Source organism: Furipterus horrens, unplaced genomic scaffold, assembly GCF_987537825.1.
Source record: "Furipterus horrens unplaced genomic scaffold, mFurHor1.1.pri manual_scaffold_7, whole genome shotgun sequence".
Taxonomy (NCBI): Eukaryota; Metazoa; Chordata; class Mammalia; order Chiroptera; family Furipteridae; genus Furipterus; species Furipterus horrens.
The window spans coordinates 130,901,891-130,923,050 of NW_028327177.1; the positions used below are offsets into that span (position 1 = coordinate 130,901,891).

At 35.7% G+C, this 21,160-nt stretch overlaps 1 protein-coding gene across 30 annotated transcripts in view; it reads right to left on the minus strand.

The window, feature by feature from the left end:
• The window catches only part of CLASP2 (cytoplasmic linker associated protein 2), a 150,145-nt gene that overhangs the window by 114,788 nt on the left and 14,197 nt on the right, over positions 1 to 21,160 (minus strand). For all 30 annotated transcript variants that reach the window (XM_090284448.1, XM_090284447.1, XM_090284455.1 and 27 more), the window contains 5 exons: positions 19,514 to 19,617; positions 17,444 to 17,535; positions 16,191 to 16,266; positions 14,345 to 14,442; positions 7,629 to 7,699 (listed from right to left, as the gene is read on the minus strand). In XM_090284448.1, coding sequence (XP_090140574.1) covers positions 7,629 to 7,699; positions 14,345 to 14,442; positions 16,191 to 16,266; positions 17,444 to 17,535; positions 19,514 to 19,594 — 418 coding nt within the window. In that variant the 5' untranslated portion in view covers positions 19,595 to 19,617. The remainder of the gene's footprint in view (positions 1 to 7,628; positions 7,700 to 14,344; positions 14,443 to 16,190; positions 16,267 to 17,443; positions 17,536 to 19,513; positions 19,618 to 21,160) is intronic.

Genomic DNA, 21,160 nt, shown 5'->3' on the forward strand with positions numbered 1-21,160 from the left:
TGCCCACAATTTACTGCCTATATTGTTGCTAAATGCTCAATCTTTTGTCTCCTATAATTTACTTTTTCTCCTTATGGACTTCTTTCCCCTTATTACTGCTCCTAGATTAAAAGTTTGGCTTTTTGCAAGTTAAAGAATTGCTTTCTTTCAAAGATTTAAATTACCCAATCACAGAATATTGCAGGGTATGGATGAGAAATATTCAGCATAATTTCTTACTATTGTTAATATGTCAATCTGGAGTGGTCCCAGGAGGCTTACCTCTAGAAAGCCAGAGTTATATCATCACTTGCATATGTTTTTAAAAAGATTTATGTTTGAAATAATACACTGTGCTGAAATGTTAAAAGTTTACAAATAGTGCCCTGGCCAACCAATGTGGCTGAGTTGGTTGTAGGGTCCTCCCATAAACAGAAAAGTATCAGGTTCAGTCCCCCTGTCGCGGTACAGGTGAGAGACAGGCAATCAATTGATGTTTCTCTCTCCTATGGATGTTTCTCTCCTCTTTCTCCATTTCTTCCCCTCTCTCTAAAATCAAAAAGCATGTCCTCAGTTGATGATATTAAAAAGAAAAAAAGAGTTTACAAATAATCTATCTGCAACAAAACCTTATTTCTTTCCAGCCACTCTGTAACATAACAACAAAAGGCCAAATTCCTCTCATGAGCCTTTGCCGAGGATTGCAGGGCTCAGCACTGCATAATAATCCTACAGGTTTTTAACTCTATCAGGTTTGAATGCTCAGAGTTACTTCACAATCATCTGACTGCTTAGTTTTATACTCTCGGGTAAGGATAAATACAACTAAACCAAAGGTGCCTGAAACTCTTCAACTGATAAATCTTTATAGTGCTTCACAAATCCAAGTTTGTTTATCTAATAAATAATAATTAATAACCAGAATATATAAAGAGCAAATATAAATAAGCAACAGAAAGTCAAATAACTCAAAAGTTGCCTAAGGCTTCCAGCAGACAATCCACAGAAAAGGAAATACAAATAAACAAACATATGAAGATGATCAACCTTATTAAAAAGCAGAGATGTTTTCAAAAGGGTGAGATATTTTTCACTCATCTGATAGGCAAATTTTAAAAAGATCAGTAACAAAACTGAAAATAATAGAGGACAGTAGGCACTGTTGATGGTAAGTGGTAAAGCTTCTTTGGAGGAAATTAACTATAGGTAATGCAATTTGAAATAAATAAAAACTCCGATCCAGAAATTCTACTTCTAGACTATTTTAAGAAATATATACGTGTGGACTTTTGTATGTATACACACATTGTTTTGTACAAAGGTGTTTTTTTCAGAATCATTCAGAAAAATTATGTGATTAAACAATCTTAAAATTCCATAAAAGAAATGGTTATGATACATCCACACTATGGAATTCTGTGCAACTGTTCAAACAAATGAGGCAGTTACACATGATTACATTAAAATCTCTACGTTATATTGAGTACATAGGAAATGGCAAATACACGTTCAGAATGATATAATTCATGTAAACTCAGTAAAAACAAAGCCATTTGTTTTGGTACTTATTAGGCAAGTAAGGCACAGTAAAAGGTACAAAAAGACAAACTCCATGTTAATAAAGTGTTCCTCTCTGCTTATCCCTGGGATTGAGGCTCAGAAATAGTTCCGAGGGGACTTTTGCTCTATCTGCATTGTTTGAATTTTGAAAAGGAGAAGACTGTATTTGTGTTAAGTTCATAATTAAAAATGAAGAAATAAAAAACAACATAGGTTAGGAATAGCATAATCTATTTGTTATATATGTTCACATGTTACTAGTATGGTGTATGTGCATTATATGTGAGAGACTAAATATACAGGAGTATATATAAAAATGTTAATAATTAGAAGCCCCCAAAACTATCTATATCTTTATTGTTTATTAGGTAATTTTAAATTTTTTCCTGAAGGTGTTATTAATTATCAATAATATCCAATAAAAGTATTTCCATTTTGAAGAAAATAATGAATAGGAAGGTTACCCTCTGAGTTTTATAAAAGGCTGTTACTTTAATTTTTTCTAAATCAAGACATTCCTGAACAGTCTGAATAGTATTTACGTACTATTTGAAAAAAGAAAAACTAAGTAAATATACGTTGATAGTCACTAAACCTATATGTTTAAGAAAGAAAACTCTTGCTATGGCCCAAACCAAATGCAACATTGAGAGTTGCCTGTAAATTAAGATTTAAACAAACTTGGCAATGACCGTAAGTATATGAAACCTTAATTTGCTACTTTTGATGGCTTTTACTTTAAAAATCAACAGCTCAAATTATTTTATTTATTTACATAAGGACATAAAAAAGTTACATAAGTTCTTAGAATAAACCATAACAATATGCAAAACCAAATTTACTAACATATTTTCATTAACATGTTTTTAACAGTTTAAATGACCATTTACTAATATTATCATTTTGGTATGTTTGAGTCCTATTCCTCATAGTCCCAAGGGGACAAACTCCTTAGAGGGGAGTCATTATAGTCATAAAAAGGCTGAAACTGTTAAAATTCCCAAATACTCTCAGTCTTCATTAAGAACCTAGTGAAAATATACACAAAACATTTTTTGAGTAACCTCAAATTCCTCTGCATACATACCTCTCATTCTGATGCGATTATAAAGTATACCTCTAAGCATCTTAACAAAAGGTTTAACAATGAAAGAAAAGCTCAAGGATTAAGTGTTATGAAGGACAATAACAAATGCACTAGGATTTCATTCTAGTTTGTTCTGTGCCCGGGATTTACAATCTCAGCAAGCCTCAGTTTTTCAATCTGTGAAATGGAAATACCAAAATACTCTGTATACATCACAGAGTTATCTGTACCTGAGGAGTTAATATATGTTAAGTATACGGAAGTGCTTTGGAAAACTAAAATGCACTATAGAAATATTTTTAAATTATTTTTATCACAGAGTACTTGGAGAATCAATTTTTAAACAACTTATATCCTATACAGAAATTGTAAAAGACTAAATATTTTCTAGAGAACTATTTGCTAAGGACCCTGTCAAATCACAAGCATATTAATTAAAATAGTGTCTGTGGCAAGCCATTTTGCCTCTAACTACCTTATAACACAGAATTCTACTTGTTGTCAAATACAACGGGAAAGATGTAAGCTAGTTAACCAAACCTTCCTGACAAAATCTGTCATTCTTCAAAAGGCCATGTTCTCTCTTTAAAGCTTTTGCATATATTCCATGTTCCTTCCTATATCGCTTCTTCATACCTACCACCAAAGACTGAGGGCTTGTTTGGGTTGCAAGGTAAATTGTCACTCCTTCTATTTGCCAGATCCCATACAGACATATCAAGTAGAAAAAGATACCAAATGACAAGTACGCACACACGTGCATAAATGTATCCATGACTGTGTACACACACACGTCCTGCATTCGGCAGGGAGAAATATATTCCTTACACAGCAAAGGATCGTCACTTTCAAAGGAAGTGTATAACACAAGCAAAAGAAGAAAAATAAATCTTACTCACCATCTCCCATAGCCATTCAGATGGTCCAGGGAGCTCTCTCAAACCAAGAGGTCAAACAGCACAGCAAATAAATGCAGCTCAGTGCCTGCGCCACTGGGCTGGGCCTGCAGCCTGCAGACACCGGGAGCACTGTGTGACCCAGGCCGCGCTGCAGCTCTGCACCGCAATAGCCAACAGCTGCCACACCACTTCAAAATAAAAGTCTGGGGTCTTGCCGAAAACCCTCGTCTATCTGGCAGAGCCTGGCAGTGCATGATCAAGATTGTTCTTTAACTGCACATAGGCAGTTAGACACAGGTTATGATGTTTCTCCTTATACTGGCCAACTGAAATTTAATGTAAGAAAACCTCTGGGAGCCAATAAATGCCATTCCACTGGGGGACTTTTAATGCAATCATCAAAACACAAGGCATGTGTTCAGCAATCATTTTCTGCTTCCCTAAAGATATCCATGTAATCAGTAGCAATCACATGATCTCATGGATTAACTGATTTGCACCTTTTTAAAAGGTTTTCATTCCTTTAATATTTACAACAGAAGACTACCAGAAGTGCACAAACAGGAATAGCCCAGTTTCCATGATTAACTGCTTTCATTATGCAGGAAGCATTTCTGGCTGCCGTAAACAAATCACGTCAAAGGCAGCTCATCAAAGGCTGCTCTGTGTGCGGACAGCGGGGCCACACGGAACAAAGCTTGCTTCTCGTGGAGACAGAACCTCGCCAGTGCGCAGCTGCAGGGACACGGAGCCCCCTCCATCCCAGCTGCACAGCCATCAGCACACTGCCAACCTCCGAAAAGGCCCTGGGGTTCGTGGTCACAAATAGATACCTTTAAAAATCAACCTAGGGAGAGTGGCTTTGCTTTTAACCAAAGGGTATGTTATAAACACATAAAAAAAAAAGCTAAACTGTAGGTTACCTTACTGCCTCTAATAAGCCGAAGACCAAGGTAATCTGAAAGCCTAGTTTCTGTGCTTTGTTTTATAGCCAGCCTCGTAGAGCAATTCTTTTCCTAGCAACTATTTCAAACAGAGAAGCTGGGAAATACTTTACAATGATTACACACTAAAATTGCATTAGGTCCTACATACACACTGGACAAATCAGAATTATGCACATTTTCAGTGAAAGAGAAAAGGACTTGCAGTCGGAGCCACTAACGCGGCTGGTGTTTACATCTCGATTAGCGTAGGAGACTGTCTGGAAAGCCCCATGACGACACCAGGCGCTATGATCATAGGGGGCCTGCGACTTTCCTTCTTTTCCTTCTACAGGGCTGATATCGCCGCCTCTCAGCCTCAATCTGATTAATTTTAAATCCAGTTTCCTTCTGCCAGCAGAGCTAATTCCACTGCACTCAGGGATTGAGTCTGCCTAACTTACTTTGTAATATAAGTATTACAGTCAGGCTGCAAAACCCTCAAGACAAAAAATTAATGCTGTGTATTTCTCATCATTTCTAAACTAAATGACATGTGCAAATCTCAGATGATACAATTTATTTTGTGTTCCTGAGTTGTGCTAAACTACTGCTCCAGAAAATCAAGTCAAAGATTTCAATCAAAACTGAAATCAAATGAATACAGAAATGACAATTATGAAAGAAATCAGAGACAAAAGCGTGAGATGTAAAGTTATAAACCAGGACATAAATAAAAGGAATAGACTAAAGAGAAAAAATAAGAGACTGTTTCTCAGAACAGTAAATAAGATAGTGTTAGACCATGTCACTCCCACTCAACCACACCCCGCCCATCTAAAATCCTTGTTACTCCCAGAAATTCATTAAAACTTCTCCCATGGCCAACAAGGCCCCCATATTATGGCTCCTGCTTATTTTTTCAACTACATCTCATACATGGTCTCCCTTCCAACCCATGCCTGGCCTCACTGGGGCTATAGCCAGCCCTGGCCTCCCTTCTGTTCTTCAAATATACTAAGTCCTTTCCTACCTCCGGTCCTTTATGGTCTCATTTTCTATACCCAAAACACTTTTCCTACCATTTATCCCATGACTGGCTCATTCCACTTTCTCAGGTCTCAATTCAAGTATGTACACTCTCAGAGAGATTTGCCCCACTATTCTAAATGGCATCACTGAATTACTTACCAACTCCATATCCTATTTCCTTCACTTAATGACTTAAGATGACAGCCTTTAGCTATACTAGCTCTTAAAAAGTCATACTACCTTTACCACAAATCCTCTGGTTTTTGTTTGTATCTAGAAAATGACTTTTCATTCCAAAACACTCTCAATCAATTTAAGAAGTGTGATGTTTTATTATTATGATTTATTTCAGGCAAAAGCACGCCAAAAAAAATTTACTTACCATAATAGTGTCTATTCACAGAATATCAAATAGAATAAATCTGAATTAAATGCCACATTGGGTGAACTCACAACAATTTGCTTTGCATTATGTACACAAAGCAAGAGAAAGAAAAGGTGGTTATCTTTAACGGCTCTTCAGTTTGTCCTGTGTATAAACGTTGTTTTTTTTTTAAATCTCACCCTAGAATATGTTTGTTGATTTTGCGGGGGAGGGGGGGGGTTGTCAACCAGTGAGAGAAACATCTATCGGTTGCCTCCTACATGAGCTCCATCCAGGGATTGAACCCGCAACTTAGGTACATGCACTGCCTGAGGATCTCACCTGCAACCTTTTGGTGCACAGGACAACGCTCCAAACAACTGAGCAACCTGGCCAGGGCTGTGCATAAACTAGTCTTACAAGTTTTCATGTTGAGCCTTTATTTTGACCTACAATGTTTTCCTGTTCTATTACTTTTATTTTTTTATTCTCACCCAAGGACATTTTTTTCTCATTGTTTTTAGATAGAGAAGGTAGGGGGAGAGGGAGAGGGGGAGGGAAAGGTGGGTGGAGACATTGATTGGTTGTCTTCTCAGATGCGCACTAACAGGGGATCGAACCTGCAGCCTTTAGGTCTACAGGTGATATTCCAACCAACTGAGCCACACCAGCCAGAGCCTATTCTTTTTTATTTTACAGTTTTAGTTTGAGTGTACAGTAACAATGGGCTAACAAAGGGTTAAACATTTTGTGGGGGAAAAATGTACAGAAATAAAACAGGAGTTGAATAAATCTTTATTACTTTACTTCAGGTACAAACTATTTTTTTGCATTTAAATTGTTATCTATAAAAATCTGTTTTCATTGTTCAATTGATACATTTTCTATCTGTGAAAATTACTCAAGTATCCTGGGTTGAAATGAAATATAATATAATATTAGTGGAAATAATATGGCTTTCTCTTAATGGCTTTTAATTGGGCAGCAAGGATTTTTTAAATAATGTAAATTAATTTCATTAAATTCATTAAATAAAGGGTAATTGTATTTCTTCCATTACCAACTAATCACTCTGAATATCCACTTGTTCACTTGTTTATGACAGACCTATTCTCATTTACTAGAATGTAGGCTCAGTGAGGTAGAATCTTTAACTGTACCCTTCACTGTTGTGACAGGATATAATTTACATTTTAAGATCATTCCTACTTCTGGATAGTGAATAGATTCCAGGGGGCAAACATGGTACAGAAATCTATTGTAGTAATCTACAATCAAAGGAGATTTAGAATGGGGTTTTAGCAGTGGAAATAAAAAAATAAAAAAATAAAAAAACACACAACAAATTTGGGATATATCAACATTTCAGAGTAAGAAATGACAAATTAGTAAATGACTAATTAGAGATTAATTCAGATATTTAGCCTGAGCTGAATGGTGATAGTACCACTGACTGAAGTGGGAATAAAAAACATATTTCATGCATGGAATGTGGAGGGCTAGAAGGTCATCATATCTTCAACCCGGGAGATACAAAAAACAGGAAAATGAACAGGATCATTTTACACAACTGAGTATACCCATTGTTAAATTTTCACTCACTCCAAAAGAGTCAGAAAATAGTTCATGATCAACAGGATGTAAAGACTTTGTTATAATGTCCTAACAAAGTTTTAAGCCACAAAAACAAGTGTAATATAACAGTCGACATCTGTTAGTGTCTTAAAAGTTTGCTAAATAATCTTAGAAATGTTCAAGAACTGGAATAACTTAATTACTCTTACCTTTGCAGACACTCAAAACCATACCGCCTGAATTCTGCACTTCATCAAATTTGGCAAAAATCAGTTCTAATCTGGAAATAAAGAATAAATTTTGTTTAACATACACTTTAAAGAGAAACAATTCCTTTCACCATCTCCCTGAGGGGGTGGGGGTGGGGGGATTCCAGGGATTCAGTTAGTTCTATACAACTCCCTTTTACAATGAACTCACTGAAAAGAAAGACAAAGCCCAGCTCTCTGCTGCTGAGAGAACTAGCCAAATATAGGTAGCATTCTACAGATTTGCAGATATATTTCTGAAAAGATAATTTCCACACAAACCAGTTTCCCATGTTTCATCATAAAATTATTTCTCCAAACCCATCAAAAATACTTTAGTTCCAACTTTATAATGAATCCATTCAGTCACCAATATATCTTTATTTTATTTTATTTTTAGTATATTTCTTTCCATTAAAATTTAGTCCCCTTTTACCCTCCTCCCTCCGCAATTACCACATTGTCAAACTGAACTAACAAGCAAAATAGAGACAGACTCATAAATAGAGAGCAGGATGACCCCAATACATCTTAAAAAATTACAAAGAATCATGTTAAGGAAACTTAAGGCAAATATAAAAACAGTGAAATATAAAATGTCAGAAACTAAATCAATGCTGATATGACTGATAATCTGATGTTTTCCCTCCTATCTTCATTCAACTCCATTAGTGCTTCTGATTTTATATTCAGAATTACATTCTGCACTTCTGCTACTGTTCTTTTTCTACTTAAAAATGTGTTTCTTATTACAAAAGCAATTTACACTCATTATAAAAGAAAATTAGAAAACATAAATAGGAATGGAGAAAGGAAACCACACACTTCTACCATCCAGAATCTATTTAATTGTATCTTTTGATGCTTTATATTTATATCTAAATTTTCTTCAGACTGACAGCACCTTTTTTTCTTTTAGTTTGCTTTGCCTTTACTTTCCAATATAAGGCAAGAGGTCATTGTCATATTGTCTCTAATTGCCAAATGTTCTTTGATTTACCCGTTTTCATAATTTCATTCCTACAATTTTAGTTTTAACATTTAAGTCTAACACCTTAGGTCCACATCCTGTCGTTTAACTTGTAAAATGAGGATGCAGATACTTGCTGGCCTAAGAAATTTTTTCAGTTAAAAACCTTTTAGGAATGGATTATACAGGCATACCTTGTTTTATTTGCACTTTGCTTTACTACATTTTGCAGTTACTAATTTTTTACAAATCAAAGCTTAGTGGCTGCCCTGTGTCAAGCGAGTCTGCTGGCACCATTTTTCTAACAGCATTTGCTCACTTCCTGTCTCTATGTCACAACCTGGAATTCCTCCCAATATTTCACACTTTTTCATTATTATATTTGTTATAGTGATCTGTGATCAGAGATCTTTGATGTTACTATGTAACTGTTTTGGGATGCCATGAACTGCACTAATATAAAACAAGGAACTTAATCAATAAATGTATATGTTCTGACCACTCCACTGCGCAGACTATAACCACTATAAAATCAGAATATAATTTTCTGAATTTATCATACTCACTTCTTGCACATAAATGCTAGTAGAAAGAGGAAAACAGTGGTACAATTATCTGAAGAAAACAGCAAAGCAAAATTCATTCATACAGAAAAGTGTCCAGTATTCTAAAGACTCAAAATACTACCTACAAAATAATGTGTCCGTATGTGAAAGAGTAGAAGACACTCTGCATACTTGAAAAGCCAATCTTAGTCCTAGCCGGTGTGGATCAATAGGGGCGTAGTTCCACAGACCAAAAGGCCACAGGTTTGCCCGGTCAGAGCATATACCCAGGTTGCAGGTTCAATTCCTGGTTCGGTGCATATGAGAACGCAACCAATCACCATTTCCCTCTGACATCTATGTTTCTCTCCCCGCAGTCCCCCTGCCTCCCTCTTTCTCTCTTTCAAAGCAATGAAAAAATGTCCTCTGGTAAGGATTAAAAAAAAAAAGGAAAAGGAAAAGCCAGTCCTACCACACCTTGTACTAACTACATAGTCCTTCCCGTCTCCTACCACCTGCTAGAGAAACATCATAGAAAAGGAGGACCCAAGTATAACACGGAGGAAAGAGCTTCAGACTGAGAGTCAGGAAGCCTTCAGCTTCTCACCAACTAGCTATCACTGCTCTGGGGCTCACATCCTCATCTGCCTCTTAAGAGGGCAGAGGAACCACAATATAAATGGGGTTAACAAGTTGCTGACTTATTTCAGTAAGGACATGAAAGTATAAGCTATCCACATATGATAAAACACCTATGAGGTTAAAATTACTTATAAAACTTAAGAAGAAAGAAGAATTGTAGGCCAATATTACCTTGAGCATAATGCAAAAATCCTAAGCATATATGTGGACACATAATTTATAACAAAAAGAACAATGAAGAAAAATGTTGTTTTCTTTTTTAATTTTATTTATATTTAGAGGGGAAGGAAGGGAGGAAGAGAGGGAGAGAAACATTGATGTGTGAGAGAGACATCTATCAGTTGCCTCTCACACGCCCCCAACCGGGTACCTGGCCAACAAACCAGGCACACACCCTGACTGGGAATTGAACCAGCGACCTTCCATTTCGCAGGCCAGTGCTCAATCCACTAAGCCATACAGGTCAGGGCAGAAATATGTTTTAATAAGTGTTGCTGAGTCAAGCAGATATCCATATGGGGGGAAAAAAATGTATCTGATCCACTATCTCACACCATTAAAAAAAATATCCCAGGCCTGAATGGTGTGGCTCAGTGGATTGAGCACTGGCCTGCAAACCAAAGGGCTGCCAATTCGATTCCCAGTCAGGGCATGTGCCTGGGTTGAGGGCCAGGTTCCCAGTTGGGGGTGCACGAGAAGCAACCACACATTGATGTTTCTCTCCTTCTCTTTCTCTCTCCCTTCCCCTCTCCCTAAAAACAAATAAAATCTTAAAAAGAAAAATCCCATGTGTACTATAAACCTGAATATAAATAAAACTTCAAGACAATTACACAGAAAATGTCTTCACAACAGAGGAGGCAAAGGTTTTTTAAACTGGACACAGAAACCTGTCAATTCATAGAGGAAATGACTGAGAGCTACAGTAAAATTAGGAACTTATTAGGTACACAAAAGACATCAAGAAACTGAAAAGGCAAGTGACAGGTAGGAGAATATATTTGAAATATATATATGACAGTGGGCTTGTATCTAGCATGTATTTTTTTCAAGTCCTACCAATTTTTTAAAATGACTGACCACCCAATTTTTTTTAAATGGGCAAGAGACCTGAAAAGACAGTTCAAGAAAACATATCCAAATAGCTTATTAATATGAAATGGTGCTTTTTATTAGCAGTCAGAAAAATGTAGATTACAACCATAATTATGACATATGAACCAGAAACTAAATAAGATTAATAATGGCAAGTATCAGTGAAAATGTAGAATAATGGCAACTTGCAAACAATGCTATTGACACTACAGAAACATACAACCACTCTGGAAAACTCAATATCAACTAAAGGCAAACATGCCCTATGGCACAGCAATACCCCTCAGATATATTCCAAGAAAACGAATACATATGTACATCAAAAGACATGTACAAGAATGTTTTTAACAGCATTATTCATAAAGCTACAAATTAATAACAACTCAAAAGTCCTTCAACGGTATGGAAGCATAAGGTATGGCCCATCGTACGGTGGAAAACTATAAGGCAGTGAAAATGAACAACTACAGCTGAACCCAACAATGCAAATGTATCTTAAAAAGATAGTATTAGCCCTGGCTGCTGTGGCTCAGTGGATTGAGCATCGGCCTGTGAGCCAAGTGTCACTGGTTCGATTCCCAGTCAGGGCACATTACTAGGTTGCACATAAGGTCCCCAGTTTGGGGCGTGAGTGAGAGGCAACCACACAGTGATGTTTCTCTTCCTCTCTTTCTCCTTTCCCCTCTCTCTAAAAAATAAATAAATAAATAAATAAATAAATAAATAATGATCCTGCTAATTAGTTATTGGTAGAACTGAGACTGGAATCCATATAATCAATTTTTAAAAAGAAAGATAGTTTAACTTAAAGAGATGAGATATAAAAGAGTACATACTATGTGATTCCATTTATATAAAATTCAAAAACAGGCAAAATTAAACTGTGGTGATAGAAGTCAGGATTGTAGTTACTTTTCAAAAGGAGAGAAAAGGGGAGGATTAAAGAGGATTTGGGGAGACATGTAGGGTGGATACACGGCTGTATTCTCTTTGTGATAATTTATAGAGCTTCATACTTATGACTTACGATGTACTTTTCTATATAAAAGTCATACTTGAATAAAAATTTCAAATGAAGGAAAAATAATTTCAATATAAATTTTAAAAATATATAATGTAATATAGCCACACACATATATAGGGTGGGGCAAAAGTAGGTTAACAGTTGTATGTGAAACAGAGCTTGTTCTTATATTATTATTTATTAACTACTGTATTATTTTCTATACAAACAACTGTAAACCTACTTCTGCTATACTCTATATATACTCAGACACACTACAAATATATATAGTAACATCATTTCTGTCATCCATGTAAAATAATATAGAATATATTCAAATGAAATTCTTGTTAGTCCTAGAAGTAGAAAGCAAATGAGTGAATAAATTTTAAAAATGCTTATTTATTGGACAGTCTTATCAACAAAAAATAACTGGTACTGGAAAAAATCCTAAATGGTAGGAGACAGCTGGCTATAATGATACTTTTGATTACAGAACATACCACCACCTATGAAGTAGTTTTGCTCCTAATACTCACCACCAAAAATCTGATCAAGTCACCAGATCCAACTATCAACTGACAGGATATATAGACAGAAGAATATGTTAAACTACATCACAGAAAAAGAATTAGCAATATCTAGAATATGGGAAACTTTATAGGATAAACCTACCTGGCATATTCAACAAATAAAATAAAAGGCAAAAAGTGTTGGGGATATATGAAGATTTAAAAAAGACATAAAACAAGCCCTGGCTGGTGTGGCCCAGTGGATTGAGCAACGGCCTGTGAAACAAAGGGTCATCAGTTCAATTCCCAGTCAAGGCACATGCCTGGATTGTGGGCCAGGTCCCCAGTAGGGGGCGTGCGAGAGGCAACTACATATTAGTGTTACTCTCCCTTTCCTTCTCCTTCCCTTTCCCCTCTCTTTAAAAATAAATAAAATCATTAAAAATTAAAAAGAAAAATAGATAAAGCATATCAACTAAATTGTTACTTTATTTGGATATTGATTCAAACCGTTAAAATTACATATACTTAATGACATTTGCGAAACAACTGGAAATCTGAACCTTGACTTGATATTTGATATTACAGAATTGTTTGCACAAAATTTTATGGTGTGAAGATGGCATTGTGGTTGTGATTGAAAAAAACACTCTTCCCCTTAAAAATATATTGAACAATTACAGATGAAATGGTCTGATGACTTAGATATGCTTCAAAGTAACACAGGACAAAAGTAAGTAGATAAGGGTATGACATACAAAACTGGCCACAAGTTGTTCATTGCTGAAGCTAGGCAGTAGGTACATGAAGGTTCATTATACCATTTTATCTACTTGAGTATATTTGAAATTTTCCAAAATAAAAAGTTAAGAAGAAAATTCTTTCAGGTTCCACTTAAAATGGAGACTAAAATTTCATTACAAAAAGAAAATCTAATTGGAATAATGTCTTAAACAGACATATAAACTCTGAGTAGTACTACAGAAAAAAGTATCTTTGAAAAAAAAAAATGTTCTGACACACTAGAATCTCAGCAACAGGAATTTTACTGATCTGATTGATGCTACTCGACTCTTTCAGGATTTCCCTTTTATTTGACTAGGTTTTCTTTCTTTCTTTTTTTACTGTTGACACTATTATAGATGTCCCCCAACTCCTCCCCCCACCAAGCATCACCACCCCTCCCAGCCTTCACCACATTGTTGTGTGTGTTCACAGGCTATGCATATATGTTCTTTAGCTAATCTTTTCCAGTCCCTCCACCCTCTGCCCTTGGAGATCTGTCAGTCTGTTTCACGTATCCATGCCTTTGGTTCTATTTTGTTCGTCAGTTTATTTTGTTCATTAGATTCAACACGTAAGATCTTATGGTATTTGTCTTTCTCTGACTGGTATATTTAACTTAGCATAATGATCTCCAGGTCCATCCATACTGTTGCAAAGGGTAAGAGTTCCTTCTTTTTAACAGTCACATAGTATTCCATTTGACTAGGTTTTAAGGGTAGTGATAGATTTTTATATAGCTTTCTGTTAGCCAGTATCTTGTACAGCACCTTTCAATAGCAGGTACTCAAAAAAAATTACTTAGTGAATGGATTAATATTTTTATTAAATCCCTGCTCAAGCATCGTCCAAATTATGACCATATTACTTGGCATCAAAAGATAGTTACCTAATAATAGTATTTAATTACATATTAAAAATATATGAATAATATGTGAGTGTATAATGAAACAGTGTCCAAAAAAATGTACAGGATCTTAAGAACTTTTTAAGCAGTGATATCCTTTCATATCTTTTGAATTTTAAAACATTTCAGAAAATTGAACCCATTTCAAATAAATACATGAAATTAAAACTTATAAAACAAGTGGCAAAAAAAAACCCACAACAAATTTAGCAAAACTTACCTAGTAGGGGGAATTCCTCTCTTAGAAAGGTCCATCCTTACTTTCTCTCCCACATGTCTATAAATCTCCACTATGGCCAATACTGCAGCATCTCTCACCTGCCAAACAATTCAGAACTTTAAAAAAAAGTATATGAGATACAATAAAATACTTCACCTCAAGGTAACATTACCCTAGAAGACAAACTTGAAGCTCAAAGTTGGTTTTAAGGTCTCTAAACTTTTAAGAGATTATGGCAGGTTATTAAAACCAAGAGACCCTTCCAAGAAATTTCTACAGAAACTATGTGAAAGATTTTATAAAAATTGAAGAAACATGTAAACAGAAGTTACTAAAGTGGCTTTTAAAAAGTCCTGGTACAAAACTGCCTTTCAAGAATGTGACCTTAACTCAAACAGATATTTATACACCAATGTTCACAGTATCATTATTCAAAATAGGCAAAAAGGGGAAATGACCCAAATGTCTAAGTATAAATGGATGGATTCTTAAAAATTGGTATATACATACAATGGAATATTATTCAGTCTTCAAAAGGAAAGGAAAGCCCTGACTGGTGTGGCTCAGTAGGTTGGGCATCATCCCATAAACCAAAAGGCCGCCAGTTCAACTCCTGGTCACAGGACCTGCCTTGGTTGTAGGCCAGGTTCTGGGTTGGGGTTGTACAAAAGGCAATGGATCAATGTTTCTGTCATGCATTGAAGTGTCTCTCTCTCTTTCACCCTTCCTTCCCCTCTCTCTAAAAATAAATACATAAACTATTAAAAAAAAAAGGAAAAAAAAGGAAAGGAAATCCTGAGACATGCTAGGACATGAAGAACCTTGAGAATAACTGAAAAATGCTAGATACAAAAGTACAAACATTGTATGGCTCCACTTTTCTGACGCACCCAGAGTAGTAAAATTCATATGGAGAGAAAGTACAATGGGCTGTCAGGAACCGAGGGGTGGAGGGAACGGGGAGGCGCTGTTTAATGGAAGACAGCCTCCATCTGGTAAAATGAAGAAGCTCTGGAGATGGATGGTGGTGGCAGCTGCACAACAGTGTAAGGTACTCAAAGTCGCCAAACTGTACACTTAAAACATGGCCGAATAGTCAATTTTATGTTGTGTATATTTTGCCACAATTAAAAGGAAAAAAATGTGGTCTAAAGACAGGAATTTGGAAGGCAGCTCTAGTTCCCCTGCCAAGTTCACTGCCAAAGAGCAAATGAAGAGAGAGAACTCTTAACAGACCTCCAGCAGCAGAGTGAGCTAGGGCCGAAAAGCAGAAATATCCTTATCCAGGGTTATTCAAAGCATAAGCTGTGCCAAAAAGGTTATAACCAAGATTCAATTCTACCGGAAGGGACAATATTCAGAACACACCCCTGTATTATGCCTATAGTATATGTAGCTCAGGCAAAGAAATCTGTAGCAAGTGATACACCATTGGCATAAATGCCCCTTGTTAAATAGGGTTATGACTGTTGTAAAAAAGTTGTTATGCAACCATTCTGAAATAAAGAGAGAAAACTGATGACCTGTTTTCACAATTAACACACAGGATACAGAAAGGAAGACAATTTATTTATTACTCAAGTCTTCAAACTCAGTAACTATCCTTTAAGTCCCATCTATTCTTAATACTAGCTAAACCACTACAAACTTAAGCAACTTAAGTGAATATATGTGTTCTTCAAAACTAACTTTCGGGGATTTTAAAGGAAAAAATGAATTGAAATCCTAACTTCACTCCCCCTTTCCACATACTCTATTCTTTTTCCTATTAAATTGGAATAAGAGCACTGGCAAAGAAGGTGCAGACAAAAAATTAGTCAACATTCGAATGTAAACAAAATTTCACCTGGCTGCTGGAATCTCCAAACAGCATACACAAATGTGGTACCAACTTGCTGAGGACTAGTGGTTGAGCTCCAAAACTAAATATAATTTGAAAAAATAAAGAGAATTTGGTTTTAATCAAATGGCAGACAAACTATCATTATACATTCTTCTTGTCTGTATTAATAAGACAAATATGATAGAGAGCATGGGCACACATCATTAAAACATGAAAGATATGAGACACAAGCAAAAAACTAATTCTAAACAATGTTAAATATGCAAACTTGAATAATCACGACTGACAATGAAAACTGTCAATACAAGATCCAACAGAGCAAAATGTTCAACCAATGGCACTCTTAAACCTGGCAACCTCTCAATCACTCAAGAAAATTTGAGCTTTCGCTTTAAAATAGCAATTTTTTTTTTTTTTTTAAGACTCTGGGTCTCAAATTTGCATTCCAATAAAATCTTTACTTATGCTTATTAATTTTTGATGAGGTCATGGGTTGAAAGCAAATGATAGGAGAGCCAAAAACCACAAAAGTTGTGCAGACTGAATGCACTTACAAGCTCTAGATGGCAGAAAGGACCATAGAGGAATAAAAGAAAATAAATGAAGGTATAGTTAGAGAAAAGGAAGTAACATTACAGGAAAAGTTGAAAGCTACTATATATTGCCTATCTTGTTACACAGAACTTGAAAAAGTAATCCAGAAAGAGAATACAAGTTCCAGGTTACAATTTCTTCGGGCTGGAGCTCTGAGCCCTGTGGCATCTGTGCTGTCAGAGCTCTGCATACGGCTACCAGATTCACTGTCTAGTTACCCGGGAGAGTCTTATTCAGTCTATGAATCTCATAACTGACCCCGCCATTCTAGAAAGCCTAGGAGGGGAAATAGCTACAATATCTGAAATACCCCTGGGTTAAAAACAGTACAAAATTGGGTCCAGAACAGAAGCAGATCCTAAGTGATATCAACATATTTGCTATATGAACATCTATTTTGGGTAGCAACTACGAACATACTTAAGAAAAATCACTTCTCATAACTAATAATTTTAAATTAACAACATAAAAGATAACAATATGTCCACGAAAAGTTAACAGATAAAGGCATAAAATAAAACTAAAACTCTTGTACCAGAGAGCCGTTAATAACTATTTAAAATTTATTTCTATAGCTTTCCTTAAGCTTTGTGAAATGCATACTGCTTTTTTGAGAAAAATGAAAAACAAAGGCAGCTGTTTTCAGTAATCATAAAACTTACATGTTTAAGGTTTCAATAAGACACAGACACACGCCTTCTCGAGATCGAGAATTCTTGTGCTTAAAACCAGAAGTCAACTGTTCCCAAATGTGCTATTGAAAGAAAAGTAAACATGTATAACAAAAAATTTAATTACTCATGATATAATCGTTTATCTATTCTCAATCTTACTACCAAACTTACTGGTAAATGAATCTTCCCGTTACAGTGTTGACTTATCTACAAGTTTTTCTAAGCCAAATTTGCAGTGACATTGCTCTCACCCAATTTTTAATATCTTAATTACATTTTTAGTTTTTATTCTATATCTTTCACTTTAGAATTATTCTCCGAAAAACAATGTCCAATCCCTAAAAACCTTACAATTGCCAAGGACATAGAATTTGTCCTAAGTTTTAGAAATCTTCAACAACAATGCTACCATTATAAGCCCAGTAGTCCAGTAAGCATTTAAAAGGTCCAACGTTGCCTAGCAACTACTATAGACTGTCACATGGAACAGGCTTTTTCAACATTTTATAATTCAGGCTTTCCTCCTTTTAAGATTAGATTCAAATACAAAAACATATTTGGGAAAGTCATTTTATTGCTACCCACTATAACTCTAATTTTCCTTTGGAAAAAGCATAAATAAACCTGTACAAATAATCTAAAAACAATTACACGGTTTTGGTATAAAGAGAAATCCAACTTTATTTTTCCAACTATATGGCCAACTGTCCCAATCAATTCTTTCTCCACATTTAGAAACACCACCCTTTCCATTCACTAAATTCATGTATGCGCACACACACACACACCCCTTTTCCTGGACTCTATTCTTTCTGGACTCTGTATTCAGTTCTACTAATACTTCTCTCTCTCTCTCTCTCTCTCTCTCTCTCTCTCTCTCTCTCTCTCTCTCTCTCTCTCTGTCTCTCTCTAACTTTCTGCCAGGTAACTTGGAAGTTCACAAAAAAAACTAACTCAGCCCTGGCTGGGTGGCTCAGTTGGTTGGTGCATCATCTGTGACAACAGGTCATGGGCTCAATTCCTGTTCAGGGCACACACCTAGGTTGCGAGTTCAATCCCTGGTCAGGGTGAGTACAGATGGCAACTGATCGATGTTTCTCACATCTCTCTGTCTCTCTCTTCCTCTCTCTCTCAAATCAATAAACATATCCTCAGGTGAGGATTAAAAACAAAGCCAGTTAAAAAAATGACTCAGCAACACCATCTCTGGAACTCCATACTTATATTTATGTCCAAAGATACATGTACAAAGGTGTCCCTTATAGTACCATTTGTTATAACAGCATGTCAAAAGCAAGTTAAAATTTGAATCACTAAACAGGTGTTGAAGTATATCCACCACACTGTTAACAAGGGCTTTGGTTAAATCCGAGAAAATAGTTTACTTTTGCAATGCAATACTCTTTGGGTTTTTAATAAATCATGTAATATTGTAATTTTTAATCTTTATTTTAAATAACAATATATCATTGTATATATTTCAAATTCTAATATTATTCCACTGAACATGGACTACTCTTTAAGTCTGTATATATATGTCAAATTATTTCTGTACCTTTACATAAGGGCAAATTTCTTCTATTGTATTTATAAAACACAGGGTGCTGGAATAGACTATATGCCTTATACAATTAGTTACTACCTGTTAAAATAAAGAAATTTCTTCCTGTCTCTGTTAAGAGTTGAGGAAATAAATATAATGCTACACATTTCTCAAAACAAGCTTTTGCACTGAACATTTCACAATAATGCAGGTAAAGAAAACTAAAATCCTAAAAAATAATATTATCAGTATATTGTCAAATCACTAAAATCTCTGAGTTAGCTTTTTAAAAATGCATTAAAGGATAGGGGAAAATAAAAAAAAGAAAGAAAAGCAAAAAACCAAGTTAAATGTAGACATTTATCTTAAATTTCAACTTCTTTAAAGCATTAGCAACAATTCATTGTTTAAAATTTCAGTTTTCATATCCCCTGAGGACTGACTTGCTATGATTACCATCTATCCTACTGCTATTTCATCATTAGAAAAAATGAAATTTTAAAGTGTAGGCCTACCATAGGCGATGCTACTTGATCCATTAACTTCAGTATCAGAGTTTGAGCTTCATCACGAACCTTGTCTTTGGCATCTCCCATTCTGTCTATTAAAGCTGCAATAACTAGAGAAAGGAAGAGGAAAAAGAATATTTAAAATAATCTAAATTATAAACTATAATTCACAAAATTATAAACAGCAATTCTTTCCATAAATGAAAAGTTATGAGATAAGCAAATTGTTCACTTCTTTATGAGTCTAATCAAAAATAACTGAGAAACAACTTCCAAAAGAATACATATAGTACGACATCCACTTATAATAATAATGTTCAAAAAACATGCAAAACTTATCATTATTCCATTTAGGGATATGTATAGATATCAAGGCCTACAGTCAGCAAAGGGTATGATTATCCCAAAAGTCAAGACAGTGGTTGTCTCTGGTAGAGGGAGGGAAGTGTCATCAGGAAATGCAGAGAGGGCACATCTAAGGAACTGGCAGAACTCCAGTTTCTAAACCTGGGTCAAGGCAGGTGCTGGTTTCATAATTACTCTTCAAATTGTACATGTTTGATGCGCACTCTTCTGTACACAGGACATACTACTAACTGGTAAAAAACAAAGAAGCCTAGTACACTAGAATTGAGGTCTTTCTCTACTAGGTCCAACACTTTGGCACTATTCCATAAAAGGAGGGAGGAAAGGAAGGCTAGAGCCTATTTTTAGAGAAATTTTCATGAAGAAGGTTTTTTGTAACAATAAATCAACAAAGCAACACAAAGAAATCTCATCTATTATGGGTGAGGGTGGAGAGAACAGGAAGCGGGGGTAGAATTCAGAGGGCACAGGTTCTACAGTCATCTCATAGGGCAAGAATATCCTACAGTCAAAATTATCTTTCTATAATCCCTTAAATTACCACTACCACTTAGTGAGGTGTATGACCACATTATTTAATCTCTTCTTATCTTTACTTCCTCAGCCCATAAACGTTTGTAGCAGTACTCCAGAAGATTACTGAAAACTAAAAGATAATACAGTTAAACAACTCAGAGAGTGAAGGACACTGAGTAAGCACTCTCCAAACGTGTCACCTAACTATCCCCCTCATCCCCATCACCCCACATTAGCAAAAGCAAAGAAATGAACTCCTTTCTCTTTGACATTACAGCTATAGCCTTTCTTTCCCTGAGGCAATGGAGGTCCAGTCGTAGGTTAAACAGGAAAGGAGCTCTGGCCACGGATGGGCTCAGGCTTGGTTGGTTGGAGCATCATCCCCTACACCAAAGGTTGCCGACCAATCATGGCACAAACCCAGGTTGCGGGTTCGATCCTTGGTCTGGTTGCATATGGGAGGCAATGGATCCATGTTTCTTTCTCTGTCCCACCCTCCCCTTACTCTCTAAAATCAATAAATGCATCCTCAGGTGAAAATTTAAAAAAGAAAAAAATTTTTTTTAAGAATTATAAAGAAAAACTCAGTGTAGGGTGAGGTTAAATCTATAAAGCTCCCAGATATTGTAATCTAAAGTAAATCTTTAAAATAAAAGAAAGGACCGTGAAGGGGATAGGATTTCAAAAAGAAAGAACAGCAAGCACAGCAGAGGCACCAACAAGCCAGAACTAACAGGAGTGAGCAAGTCTCTGATCAGCTGGGACAGAGAA